General features: G+C 50.3%; 1 protein-coding gene across 3 annotated transcripts in view; it reads right to left on the bottom strand.

The window, feature by feature from the left end:
• Positions 1-4,697: 4,697 nt before the first annotated feature.
• The window catches only part of Rsph14 (radial spoke head 14 homolog), a 78,918-nt gene continuing 69,402 nt past the window's right edge, over positions 4,698-14,213 (bottom strand). For all 3 annotated transcript variants that reach the window (XM_050142825.1, XM_050142816.1, XM_050142835.1), the window contains 3 exons: positions 8,138-8,363; positions 6,228-6,364; positions 4,698-4,999 (listed from right to left, as the gene is read on the bottom strand). In XM_050142825.1, coding sequence (XP_049998782.1) covers positions 4,758-4,999; positions 6,228-6,364; positions 8,138-8,363 — 605 coding nt within the window. In that variant the 3' untranslated portion in view covers positions 4,698-4,757. The remainder of the gene's footprint in view (positions 5,000-6,227; positions 6,365-8,137; positions 8,364-14,213) is intronic.

The following is a 14,213-nucleotide window of genomic DNA, read 5'->3' as shown; positions in this document are numbered from 1 at the left end:
CGGCAGGAGGAGGCAATGAGGCTCCAGCAAAGGAACCTAGTCGACTGGAGGCCGGCAGAATCCCACAGGTTTACACACTAGGAATCCTGCACACCACAGGAATGCCCAGCAGGGTTTCCCACCTAGATCCAGAGTCCTGGAAGGAGGAGTTGTTTGGTTGATGAGAGATAGTGGGAGGCCTGAGGCCAGAATGAAAGGCATATTTGAGGACGCCCAAAGACAATGGGCGGTAGAGATTTTGAAACCCAGCCAGAGGTCTTGTTTGCTTTGGAATCCTAAATCCTCTAGAGTTAGACTTGATAAGATCCTATCTGCTGGTTGCTGCTGGGGAGTTGAAAGAAAAGCAGGAACGCCCTCTGGGAGACTGGAAAGGAGGCAAAGAGAACTTTGGAGTGGAGGGGGTCTTAGTTACCTTCCCTGTTGCAGGGATGAGATGCCCAATAAAAACAGCTTCAGGAAAAGTCTATTTGGGCTTGCAATTCAAGGTTACAGTTTCACCATAGCCTGAAAGCCGGGGTGAAAAGAGCTTGTGGATAGCTGATCACACTGCATCCACAGTCAAGAAGCAGAGTGACCAATGTCCACCATCAGCCAGGTTTCTCCTTTTATTCAACACGGGACCCCAGCTCAGGAAATGGTACCAAACACTCTTTAAAAGTGGCTCTATCCAACTCAGTTAACCAATCACGATAGTCCCTCACAGGCATGCCCAGAAGTTGACCTACTCTAGATGGTCCTTCATAGGTGTGCCTGGAGGATTCCTCCTAGGTGTTTCTAGACCCCAGGACAGCATCGAGTCTCTGATCTACAAACATGGAATGTCCTTCCATTTACTTAGGTGTTTAAGGTCTTTTAAACTACACTTAATTTTCTGTGCCTATGTCTTGTATTTCTTTTACTGGGCTTTCTTCTAGGGTTTCAATTGCTATGATAAAAACACCATGACAGAAGCAGTTTGGGAGGGAAAGGGTTTATTTCAGTTTGCAGCTTGTAGTTCCGATCCAGAGGGAAAAATGGCAGGAACTCAGAGCTGGAACCTGAAGGCAGGAATTGACTCAGAGGCCATAGAAGAACGCTGCTTACTTCTTATGACTTACTTAGCCTGATTTCTGATGTCATCCAGGACCACCAGCCTCGGGGTAGAATTGCTCCCTGTAGCTGGATCCTCCCACATCAATCAATTTAAAAAAAAAAAAAAAAAAGTCCTTCCCGTGGGTCAATGTGGGGAGGGCATTTTCTTAATTGTGGTTCATCTTTTCAGATGACTCTAACTTGTGTCAAAAAAAAAAAATAAAAGAAGTCTAGCCTGTATATATTTTATTCTAACTTATTTTATTCTTTGATGCTTCCGTAAGTAAACATTTCTTAGTTTCATTGTTCTATTCATAGTCAATGTACAGAAATATAATTAATTGTATATTGATGCCACCCACGAAGATGAACTTGTTAGTGCTAATAATTTTAAAGTGTTTTTCTTATAGTTATGGTATAATTGATGAATAAAAATAGTTTGCTCATTTTAAAAAAAGTCTGGATGCTTCCCCCCCCCCCTTTTTTTCTTGCTTATATACCCTGACTAGAACCTTCAGGACAACACTGAACCAAAGTGGCCAAAACAGAGGTTCTTGTCTTGTTCCTTATCTCAAGAAATAATTAATATAATCATTAATATGATGCCGACTTGAACTTTTGCAGGTGTTCTTTATTATGTAGAGGAGATTTTCCTCTATTCTGAGATTCCTAAGTTAGGGATCCTAACAGTTTTTGTTTTGTTTTAAACCCACAAATAGATGTTGGATTTTGTGGAATGATCTTTCTGACTCTTGTACCTTGATGGGTTTTTTTTCATGTCCTTTCCTGGGATATTTAAATCCTGGCTGGTCCTGATGTGTAACACTTTTACTATGTTGCTACATGTGTCCGCTAATTGCTTGCTGCCCTTCTGTTCAGAAGGCAAGTCGGGCTGGGCGGTGGTGGCGCACGCCTTTAATCCCAGCACTCGGGAGGCAGAGACAGGTGGATCTCTGTGAGTTCGAGACCAGCCTGGTCTATAAGAGCTAGTTCCAGGACAGGCTCCAAAATCACAGAGAAACCCTGTCTCGAAAAACAAAACAAAACAAAACAAAACAGAAGGCAAGTCGGTCCTTGTTGTAATCTCCCTGTGGTGTAAGGACAAGTAGCAAGCATCGTCACAGGAGTTTAAAAAAATGCTCCTTCCAACAGGTGGGCAGGAAGACAGGAGGGGGCACACAGGCAGGAAGACGATGAATAGGTGCGTTGGTCGAGAAAGGGGAGAGACAGAGAGGCGAGTGGTTCCTGCGCTGTGCAGAGATGTGGAGCTGAAGACGGAAGCACGATGAGGAACAGGCTGACTTGGGTGGCCTACGCTGCCACCTGCGGCCATGTGACGTTCTGGCCTGTGCTGCTGTTGAGGACCATGTCTGGGTCTGTGGCCCTATAGCCGCCAGAGCCTGTGTTGATGTCCAGGGCCCGTGTTACCACCCAAGGCCAGGTGGATATCCATGGTCTGGGTCCCCACCTGAGGCCATGTTGATGTCTAAAAGCCATGCTGCTGCCAGGGGCCATACTGATCTGAGGGTCTGGGCTGCCACCTGAGGCCATGGTGATGTCTGGACTTGGACTGTTGCTGAGGACCACTTCTGGGTCGATGGTCCTGCTGCATCTAGGATCTGTGTCCATGTCCGCAGCCCTTGTTACCACCAGGGGCCATGGGAGAGCTGGCCTGAGCACTGGAGAACTGGCCCTACCCCTCACTGGTTACCTCAGCAGGAGAGCTGCACCCCTCCTGGGAGAACTGGACCCAATGGCACAGGCGCAGAAGAGCCAGCCCTGAACTTTTCCCGGGGGTGGGGGCAGGCGGAGAGCTGGCCCTGAACTTGGCCTGGGGGGGGCAGTCCCAGTGAAAGCCAGATATGACCAACTCAGCTGCCATCCATGGCTTTGAGTTGTCCCACCCCAACATCTACCCCACCTATGACCTACTGGAGAGTGGGAAAGAACTGGTCCTGAGAACCAGAGCTGAGCTGTAGGACCTCCATGACTCAGGGCAACAGCACAAGTTTCGGGAGAAGGTCCAGTCTTGATGGTGACCAGAAGCCAGAGAGGCCTTGGACCAAATCGACAACTCGCTGCAATGAACATTTGCAAGGAAAACTGTGTGGGCGAAAGGTTATACTGTGTGACACACCGCAGTTCCCAGGGCCGCTACAACAGAAGAAAATATGATGGAGAGGCGGCAAAGATGGAGGAACAAAATGTCTTTTCTTTTGGGGGGATGGGGGGCTACAAGGGTGGAGGTAGGACGTGGACTGGGAAATGGGTGGGATTGGGGTACACAATATCAAATTCCCAAAGAATAATTTTTTTAAAAATTACGTTTAAAAAATGCTCTTTCCTTTTCTATTCTTTGAAACATTTTCTGAAGAACTGTGTTCATCGTTGCCTGGAGACATTTAAGGGTCGGTTTTCTGTTTAGACCATAAAGGGCCAACCCTTAAAACAGACTGGGGCTAGAGACGCTGTTTGGGGCAGAGAAAACAGAAAGTCATGCCCAGCTAGAAAAGGATGGGGGAGAAGGGCCCACAGTGACATAGGTGGGGTTATGGGGGCGGGGATGGTCTACACCTGAACCAACCTGTGGGACCAAGTCCACAAAAGAGGGTTCCAGGATAGAGATCAAACGCACAGGGTCCTGGTAGCAGGGAGGGTGTTGCTGGCCTTGGCTGGACCCCGTGGCAGGAGCAGGGTCAGCTTGCCCTGCAGGATCAGAACGTGAGACCGTGGAGGCCCTAGGCCCCCTCCCCCCCTCTCCTGAGGAAGATTAGTTTCCTTTGGTGCACTCTGGTTTTGAAAATAAGGACGGCACCTGAAATGCCACTTGGGTCCAGCAGCCAGTCCCCTTCGGCACAAAACGGACGACTTAAGTTGATCCTTTAATTCCAGGATACACACGTCTCTGTGTTTCTCTTGATAACCAGGAAGGTCCCTGAGGCTCCTTGAAAGGACAGTGGGGGAAGAAAGGCTGACTCGGGTTCTTGGGATTCTGGTTTTGATAATATTTACTCTCGGCAGTCCTCTCCAAATCACTTCTCACTGGCAAGGTAGGAGCTGTAACAGGCTCTTGGGCAAAGACGAGGGTCCAGTTTAACCAGCTCAGTTGCAGACCAGAGACTCAGCCATGAAATCCTGCTCTGTGCCTGTCGCTCCTCCAACAGAGGCTGGACGCACGAGTTCGTTTGTAAGCCAGGGCATCCACAAACTGACCGTTCACGCACAACTAGATGAGCATATATTAATGGGGTACCTTGGTCTGTCTATATTGAAAAGCATAGTGGAAGTGCTTAGCAAAGCCATGCTGAGCTGTACCCCCAAGGTACTGATCAGTCAAATGTATACAAAGTTTGGCTGGTGCCTGGTCCAACTGTATACCCTCTAACCCCCAATCCAACTCCCCGCCTCCCGCCCCTATCCCTGGAGGACTCTGCTCTGATATCTGCCTTCTATAAGGACTTTGGATCCAAGCAGAAAAATATTTGTATTGGGGCTACTTCCTCCTACTTGACACCATGGGATGGACCTGTGCATCCCAGAACCAGGCCCTTTTGGGGTCTAGTGTTTCTTCTTTGCCAGGAGAGAGTTGTGACATTGCTCCAGGAACATAAAATGACATTAGCATAGAAGATTCAACTCATTTATTCAGGCCTAGAAACGCCTATCGGGTTTGGCCCATAAGGAAATCATGGCTTCCACTCAATCACTTTGATGGCTATTTGGGCTGCTCGTTTTATGGCCTCATTTCTATGCATCTGGAGGAGACGGAAGGTGGGCACATGGACCTGCAGTAACATGCGGCCCTCGGGGGCCTCGGCCAGCATGGTGAGGGCTTTGGTGGCGTTCAGACACACCTTGACCATGGACGTGGAACAAAGCAGCTCCAGGAGTGGTGTGATGGCGTCTGCGTCCAGGGCTGCGTATTTCCCTGTGGGCCACAAGACACTGAGTTTCCCGATCCTCTGCACAAGGGAAGCTATCTCCCCATGACCTTCTACCTGGGGTACCTTAAGAGCAATACCACCTGTGCCCACCTGCTTCTCGAACCCCCATCTTTGCCGCACTGTTCCACTGAGTCCAACCTAGGCTCTCCTTTTCCTCCTCTGCCTGTTCAGTTCCCTAATCAGCCTAGTTATATCACCCTACCCCGTCCTGTCCTGCAATCAGCCTCCATAAGACAAAATACACGGTATTGTTAAAGGAAAAGAATCAATCATATGTTCATGCGTCAGGCGTTTCTTGAGCAACTGTTCTGCACCTGGCTCACAACATCCATGGTAGTCAGAGGTGCAGCTTAGCGGTGGGGCCCTCCAGCAGCTCTCAGAGGATGCTGGACACCTGCCCTATGTCCTGTACTCCTGAATGTTGGCTTCTCTATACCTTCCATTATTCTGCCTCTTCAGACAACTGTAAACACCCAAGGCCAAGACCTCTATACCCCATCATCCAGCTCAGGGCCTGATATGGGGCTAGGGGCTCAGAGACCCAGCTGGGAAAAGGTGCTATATCCCTAGGTCCTGGCCTTTGTGTCTCTAGCCATTGGCCAAGGCATGAAGGGTCCCCGGCCTTTCAAGCTCTCTCATATAAGCTTGGGCTGAGGTACCCACAATGTGAAGACATGTGGGGTGCCCTGATCCACACGCAGTCAGAATTCCCTTAGTGAGGATATATGATTACACACACACACACACAACTGAAAGTAGCAAAATTATTTTTCAAAGAAACACGTAAGGTCAAGGGCTACAGGATCTGAATGACCCCAGGAATAACAGAACTGTAGACACCAAATTAATCAATCTCATGGTTCAAAGAGACCTGAGTCCGAGGCGAGGTCTTTAGGTCAGAGGAATGACTTGCTGTAGAGGGGCATAGGTTCGAACACGAGCGACTGTGAGAGATCACTGGCAGCCCAGAGTCCAAGAAGATGAGAGAGGTCTAAACCTTGGGCCAGACTCCAAAAGCTCCTCGGCGATAGGCCAGAGAGTGGATTTTGATGGCGCCTAGAGGTCTCGGGGGTCAATACTTTGGCCCTTGACATGAGAAAGAAGCATTTGGGAAGCTCACTACAGATGCTGACAAGGCTAGGGGGCCTTACTCTCCCCTCCTGCCCACACCCACCCGGCCTCGGGAATCCAAAGGGCACACCCTTGCCTCACCTTCAGTGGTCACTGTCGCATGCATCAGGGCCCCAGCCGCATTAGCCTGTACCTCTTCCTCAGTGTCCGACAGCAGACCCACCAGGATAGGAATGACTTGGTTTTCCCACACCTGGTTCTTGCCCTCCAAAGGGATGCTAAGGCAGAGAGAAGACGAAAGGAGGTAAGGCACGCAGGCTAAGGTAGGGCTTGTGCTGGGAGCGTGGCTTGCTGTCAGGGAAAGAGATAAAGAGGAGGGGTGGGGGGAGGGGGAGAGGGGGAGGGGGAGTGAGCTTCATTCTAAGCCAGGCACAGAAGTGAAGACGTGTTCTTTTACGTGGAAGAGTAAGACCCAAGGGTGTGACCCACAGCAAGGCTAGCTATCTGCCTCGCCCTGAGTTGGCTTCTTTACCAGGGAAGCAGCAAGCTGCTCCACACATCAGTGAGTAGCTTAGTGCCGAGCAACCGCGGGCACGGGCCTAGACAAGGTAACTCTGAGCTTACTCTCTGTTCCAGCATTGTATGAAGCTGTGGAAATGAAGGCGGTGAGCTTCCCAAGAGTCTCTCAACCATGAGAGGGCCAGCGTTTCCTGGCGAGGAAGCCCTCCTCACAGGCTGGAAATGTCCCACGCAGTGCACAAACATCCCAACAAACGGCCTTCAACCTGACCGTTTGCTCACCGTTTCGGCGCTTCCCTGCCTACAGAACTCCCGTTTTTGTGGAACTCTGGACGCCTCAAAGACACAGGTGTTTTATGGCTAGGCTGTTTAGGAAACAGATCCCCGCAGCCACTTCTCTGTGATACTGCAACGCTATTGGCCATAAGTCTTTATCGACCCTGGGGCAATTTATCAAGGACAAAGAGTCCTGGGTGTACCTGCAGGACTGCCCTGGGCTCATTTACTCAGTGACACAAGGCAGGTACTAGTCCAGGTGCGGAGGTAAAAGCTGAATTTATCTGCCTCAGCACGTGACATTTGGGAGCCTATAATCTAGCCCTTCGTCTACAGCAACAAAGAGAACAAACCCACTGCGTGAGAGACACACATTAGTAAGGGGTGGTAATGAACACAGGCTGATGGGAGAGGTCAGAGGGACGGGGCAGAAGCTGCCCTTTGATGAAGTTCTGTTGTCAGAGCTTCATTGGCTGGGGATGTCTGACCAAAGACCTGACAGCGGGTAAATATGCATAATAGTGAGCATTCCAAACTAGCATCCCAGGGGCTGGGGCAGGCCCACCAGAGATGTTACCCTGGCCCTCTAGCAGGACTCCCAGATAGAAGGAAAGCCGGGACTTAAGGAATGGCAAGGCCTTCCCTCCCTCTCAAGCTGAGGGCAGATGGGCACAGACAAAGGGGTCTCCAGAAGCACAGGGCTAATTGTGGGGAGGTTCTGTGCTTCCCCCGTTTCCAGGCCAGGATTTAGACTGTGATGCTATGTGACCTCGAGCAAGTGGCTGGACACGTGCTTCTGTTTTCTCCTCTCCAAAGCCAGACATCTCCTTTCTTGGAAGTTGTCTAGCCGCCATTGACTTTCTAGGCGGTGCCTGACAGACTTGCATACGTAATGACCACTGGCTATCTTCATGATCTCTGGAGTTTGTCGGCTTGTCTTCCTCATGGAGAAGTGACCAAGTAGCTAGCTTTGTCCAGGATGGGAACGCGAGAGAGTTTCCTGGGATATAGGCCAATCTCAGGCATCATGGCCACACTAATGGAAAAGGTACTCTTCTGACCCAGTGTCCTCTTCCCCCGGGGCACAAGGAAATTAGAGGGAGGATGCCTGGGTGGATGCACTTGGGTTCCCTGGCAGATGCGGCTAGGTGAAGCCCCACTGCTGATCTACAGAGAGGCCAGGAGTAGTTTGCTACTTTGACCCTCAGCAAAGACTCAAGGAAGTGACCACTCTGTCAACACACAACAGACCTCACCTGATGGCAATGAGCGCCCGAGCAGCCTTGCTGCGGATTTGGGGGTTGCCACTAAGGAGCTTCTCCTTAAAGCGGAGCACAGCTTGGCTTTTTAGAGCCTCAGTGGCATCCTCCTGAAGGCATGGTGCCAGAGTGTCCAAGATGATCTCCTGAATGTGTTCCTCCTCTACCTGCAGCTTCTGTACTAGTGACGGGATCAGGCCACTGTTGACGATGCCCCGGGCACCTGCAGAACAGGAAAGGGCATTCGTTAAAGGGTACTTTCCCCAATTGGCCTGCCTAAGTGAGGGGACTGATCCGAGGAGTGGGCAGGAAAGAGTTCATGTGTCTGGAGACGGGAGGCCCTGGAAGTGACCGAAGATGGATGCCTTTGGTTGCCCGTGCACAGAAGCCCGAGAGGCTGCATCTCACTGCTGCAGGTCCAGGCTTACAGAGAGAGACCCTCTGTCTTCCATTCTATTGTGGTTTGTGTTGGAGCCCACAAGACAATACAGTGATGCACAGATGACCAACAGACAGATCCACCGAAGTGTATATGTCCACGTCCGCATGGAGCAACCCGTTTCACAGAGCTGCAAGAACGCCTGTCTTTTGGAAAAGTCACTGTCATATCGGTAAAAAACCTTGTGAAGCCATGATTCTTCCCTTCGAAATGGGATTTGTTCCCGAAACACCTCAGCAGTGTGACTTCTACACAGGCAACGGAGTGACCTTGCTCCATTCCCCCATACCACGAGGCTTTAGGGCAATGGCATTTACTCTTTGTTCTAACAGTCAAATTTACACAGAGTCAGTCCCACAAAATTACCTGCTAACAGACCACATAGAAATTTCTATAGAAGACAGGCACTGAGCAGGAAGGCAGCGTGCCCCACCTTTGCTAACAAACAATTCTGGGTGTCCCCCAAAGCTGGTTATCACCAGGGAGATTAGATGAGGAGAAAGGGTGAATCCAGAATTCGGATGTTTAGTAACTTTATCTAATGGTTTGGGATGTCAGGTACTTCCTCTTGAATGCTGTCCTTTCCCTGGGCCAGGCCACCCGTTCCAGAGCACAGCTTTGTCAGGTTCTACCTGCCCCTTTTTGTGATTTTGATAGGCATATTATCATTGTCCTTGCCTATGAAATTTTCCAACTATGCCTGTAAAAACTAGAAACCTCATGGAGATCAGCCCTTACTCTTCTTATCCTCCTCCTCGCTACTTCTACTTCTTCCTCTTTCCCTCCTTCCTTCTTCTCCTAATTCTTCCCCTGACTCGTCTTCTTATTCTTCCTCTCCTCCATGCCCCCTTCACTTCGTTTCTTCCTCTTGCATGAAAAAATAAAGAAGATGCAGAGGTCATGTACTTGAGTTAATGTCTTACCCTCGGATCCTCACCTGCCATAGACATCCAATTCTGAGCCCTGAGGGGGGTACTGAGGCTGGTACTCAAGACCCCCGATAGGTTTGGACATAAACTACCTCGAAAGGTTCACAGGTTAAAGACTTGGTCCCCGTTAAGTGCCTCAGCTGAGAGGTGATTGGCTCACGACGGCATTTACTTCAGTAATTAGCCTCATCAATGGTCTAATCCATGATTACTACATAGCTGAATGAGCTAATAGGAAATGGGATCTATTAGCAGTAGGTCACTAGGGTTGAACCTTTGAAAACTATGCCTTGCTCCCAACCACCACCCCTTCCCCTCCTTCCCTCTCCCTCTTTCTCTCCCCACCCTTGCCCCTTTTCTCTGTCTCACCTTGCCCCAACCTACCCATAAGGTTGGCAGTGCTGCTCTGCCCCAGGTATTTTAAGACGCTCTGCCGTGAAGCCATGTGGACATAGACTGAAGCCTAGGAAACCGTGAGCCAAAGCAAATCTTCCCTCCTTTACAGTGATTTTCTGTAACTGGAGACTGCGTTTTCGTTTTCTGGCTGACCAGACCCGAATAATCACACAGAAACTATATTAATTACAAGGGCTCAGGCATATTCCTAGCTAGCTCTTACATCTTAAAGTAACGCGTTTCTATTCATCTATGTATTGGCACAAGGCTGTGCTTACTGGTAATGTTCTGGGATCTTTCTCCTTCAGTGGCCACTTAGCATCTCCTTGACTCCACCTTCTCTCTCTCTCTCTCTCTCTCTCTCTCTCTTTCTGTTCAGATTTCCTGCCTGGCTTTACTCTGCTAAGCCATTGGCTGAAACATCTTTATTCATCAACCAATAAGAGCAACACATATACAGAAGGACATTTCCCATATCAATTTTCTCAAGTTATTTTGTCATAGGTAAAGGGAAACCAACCAAATTCCCTCCAGAGTGGTGGGGAAACACCGGGCTTCCTTTCCCACCCACACCATGCCAAAGCTGCTGGAGCCTGAAACAGAGCCTAAGATAGAAAATTCAGGGTGTAAAACAGTATCTCCTGTCCCCCAAAGATCTGTGTCCCCATCTGAAAATGGCAGGACTCTGGCCAAGGGGTTTTTGGCATCCCTGGGGCAGGACTGTGCTGGTTTCTATTCTCACTGCTCTGACTGAACACACTAGTGACATGAACCCTGAAGGGACAGTCATTCGTGGCAGGGAAGGCACAGCCACATATGGCTCCGTAGTGGTGGAAGCACAAAGATTGGACCCCTTACCAACTCGTGTGTCTGCAGAACAGAAAGCACACATTGGACAGAAATGGGGATGGCGGGCTATAAATTTTAAGGCATGCCCCCACTGACCCAATTCTTCCAGCTAGGCTTCACCCCCCCCCAAAAGGTTCCAAAATCTCCCTAAAACAGTGTTACTAGCAGGGAACTGAATGCTCAGTGCATGAACCCGTGGGGATGGGGCATCTTATAACGAAACCATGGGGGGCAGATGCTAGCGGCACAGTGGGAGGGCACCCCAATAAGAGGGACCTAGCCCTCTCCTTCTGGAGAATCCAGAACCAGGCACAGACAGCACCCAGAGAGCCCTGGGCTGTCAGAGCAGCCTTCCCAATTCACAGCAATGAGAAGGGAACAAAAGGGAGCTCTCTTCCCTGCCACACAAGGGCCACCTGTGACTACCGCCTGGCAGTCAGTCACGCTGCCAAGCCTCTTCAGCAGCCCACTGTGCCCACTACAAAGCCTCCCGTTGCCCCTGAGGAGGTGGCCACCAGCAAACATCTCTCTTTTGGTCTCCGCAGTTAAACCCTCTAATTTACTCTAGAGAGGCAAATGAACAGGTTAATTAGCCTAAAGGTCTCTCAGTGCCAATTAGCACCAGGGAATTTCCTCTTTGCGGGCATCACCCCAGCTTTCCTTCCCCGGTCCCCTGAGGATGTCAGATGGCAGGTGACTGTGGCGATGGGGTGAAGAGGTGGGGCAGGGATCTCAGCAGCTCTCTCTGCTCCTCAGGTTCCCTGGTGCTCTTAGCCCGCTTCTCCCTGGGGTGCCTGAGTGTAACAACTAGCTTTGCCCATTCGTGCTGGAAGATCTTAGGACAGCTCAGGGAAGCCAATTTCCTCTTGCTGCTTCAAGTGAACTGGGTTTTTTTTTGGGGGGGGTATCTTTTTTGTTTGTGTTTTATTTCCCACCCAGACTTCCATAGCCTAGATTTGATGCCTAGATGTGTCTTTTCCCAGCTGTGTAACTTGAACCTATTACCTAATCTCTGAGCCTGGTTTCTTCAGCACTGAAACGGAGCCCAGTGTTCAACGCCAGTAGAAGCTGTGCATTCTCTAACTGGGACTTGATTCTACCCTGACTTAGACCTGTGTCTAAGCTTCTCTGGAAACCCGGGGTGTTGGGGAGGGGAGACTGGTGTCCCTGCTGCCTGAATTGAGACAGACACAGGCTAGGGGAAGGATGACGGGAGGTGAAGTCAGAAAAGTTATAATATTAGAGGCACTCTCCTTGCCTCTGTCTAGCTACCCCCGCCCCCTTGGTAAGGAACTGAGATCCAGACTTGCCAGCCGAGGGCAAAGCCAGGACCCTCAGGAGCTCAGATTTTGTTCCCCAGGCATCTGTCTCCAGATAGCATTCCTAGGAATACTAACTAAGCCCCAGGACCAAGATTCATTTTGAGACCAAGGGAGGAAATCAAAAACAAACTCTGTGCCGGGTGTGTCTTTCTGTTCATTTACATTGCTTCTCTTCAGCTAAAAGACGAGGTGTCAGGCCTGGCTGGCTCTGACTGACCTAGGTGCCATCCGCAATGTTAAAGTGGGGGATGGAAGACCTGAGAAACAGGGAAACATACCGCAGAAACCTACCCGGCTGCCACCGCAGGAGAATCAGTGAGTCTTGGAGGCAAAGAAAGGCAAAGCATAGAACGGGACCCTGCCAGAACCAGTGCCATCTCTAAAGGCCAGGCTGTGGGTGCCTGAAAAACCAGAGAGGTGCAGGATACCCCAGTCCATACCAGGGTATCGGGAAGGCTGGTGGAGAGCCAGCTGGGAGCAGGGGTGGGCAAGCAAGTCATTAGGGAACAGGTGTCCCTGTGATTCCACAGAAGCGACAGACTCTACCCTGCACTAGGCCTTGGAGACTGACTTCTCAGCTTGTTCTTATTTTCTCTAGCTGGACTACTACTCCAAATTTTCATTATCTGATTATTCACTGCAACACAGCTCGGCCTGTCTGTGAGTCCACGCCTAGCTCAGATAATCCAATACTTACTTCTCACTTTCTTGGATGGGAAAAGCCAGTCTTAAATTTCTCTGTTGGTCCTCAATCGCACCAGTAGCTAGCTGTGACTCCCCCTAGTATCCTTGCATGTCTGGTAGGCGCTAGTGTGGACAAGCTGGCCTTTCCGAGGTTCTCCACAGACCTCACATCCCCTCGTGCCCACCAGGGAACCCACTTCCCTCTGATGCCTGGCCATCCCTGCTCTTGCCCTCGCTCCAGCCCAAGCATCTTTATAAAGCCAGTCCAGTGTTTGGTTGCTCTCCCTGCCCTGTGCCCCCAAAGTCTCCACTGGATGGCTAGGACTGCAATACTGGAAGGATGAATAGACATGCCGTCTTTCTACTCCCCTCCCAGGGTTTTCTAAAAGGGTGCAGAGCTATGTTCTAGAAGTATGCACCACATGGAGACCACCAGTAAAAGACCAGGTGAGCACGCCGGGCCACCAGGAAAAGACCAGGGGAGACCAAAGTCTCTCACTTAGAGGTAGTTGCCAGAACCAGGTCTAGAAGGCAGCAATCAGCCCTGGTAGACACTTCAGGGGCTAGCCTCTGCTCCCCCGCCTAGAATGCTGTAGGGAGTGATTAATTATTGCATTGGTTTTACCCTGTGCAACGGGCTGAAGTCTGACCCCTGAACCTGTTGTGCGAACTGCCTCTGCCAAGCCCTGGTCCTTTCTGTCCTACACACATTAACCCTCTGAGGAGTGTATGGTACCCTCTTTGACAGATTAGGTAACTGACTCTCAGCCAGGTCCCAGTGACAGAAGGCTGGCCCTGCAGCCTGATGACGTGGTAGACATGTTCTTCATCCATCAGCCTCATTTCTTTAGTCCTCATTGGTCATGCATTGTAGTATGTCTAGGTTAGCTTCAGCAGTGCCCATAACCAGTAATCTGTTCATTCCCTAAAACTTTAGGCAGCACTTTCACAGGTGAACTGCCCCACCCTCACCCCCGGGTATGCAGGAAAACGGTCCCCATTTAATAGCAGAAGAACTATTCCCAGGGAGACGGTGGGATGGTGTCCTGATTCCAAGGAATCCGACTGGCGGGTATCAACATGTGGCCATGGCGCCCCACCTCACCCTGGACTCTAAGACACATAGTATCTTCAGGGTGACAAGGATGGAAAAGACAGAGGGGCACTAATCTGGTGCCCCCCTGGTCTGAGCCTTTCTTATACTGGAATGAGGTGCCCCCAGCCAAGACCCACACATGAGCTTCTCCTATTAGCGGAATCTCACAGCCTGCTGCACTTACGTGCATTTTGTCAAGGCTCCGAGGTCTCTAGGGGAGTCTGCAAAGCAGGCAGGGACTTCACTGATCTGGTTCCCTTGGGTTTCGCTCTGGTGGGGTGGCAGGGTCTCCTAAAAAGTGCCCCTAGTGTGGCAAAAGAGAGCAGAAGAGATGACGAATGACATGTTCTGCGAACCT

The sequence above is a fragment of the Alexandromys fortis genome, unplaced genomic scaffold, assembly GCF_014885135.2.
Source record: "Alexandromys fortis isolate MF-2015 unplaced genomic scaffold, M_Fortis_MF-2015_v1.1 scaffold_9, whole genome shotgun sequence".
Taxonomy (NCBI): domain Eukaryota; kingdom Metazoa; phylum Chordata; class Mammalia; order Rodentia; family Cricetidae; genus Alexandromys; species Alexandromys fortis.
Note: the sequence above shows the minus strand (reverse complement) of the source record. Positions and strands in the feature narration are given on the sequence as shown.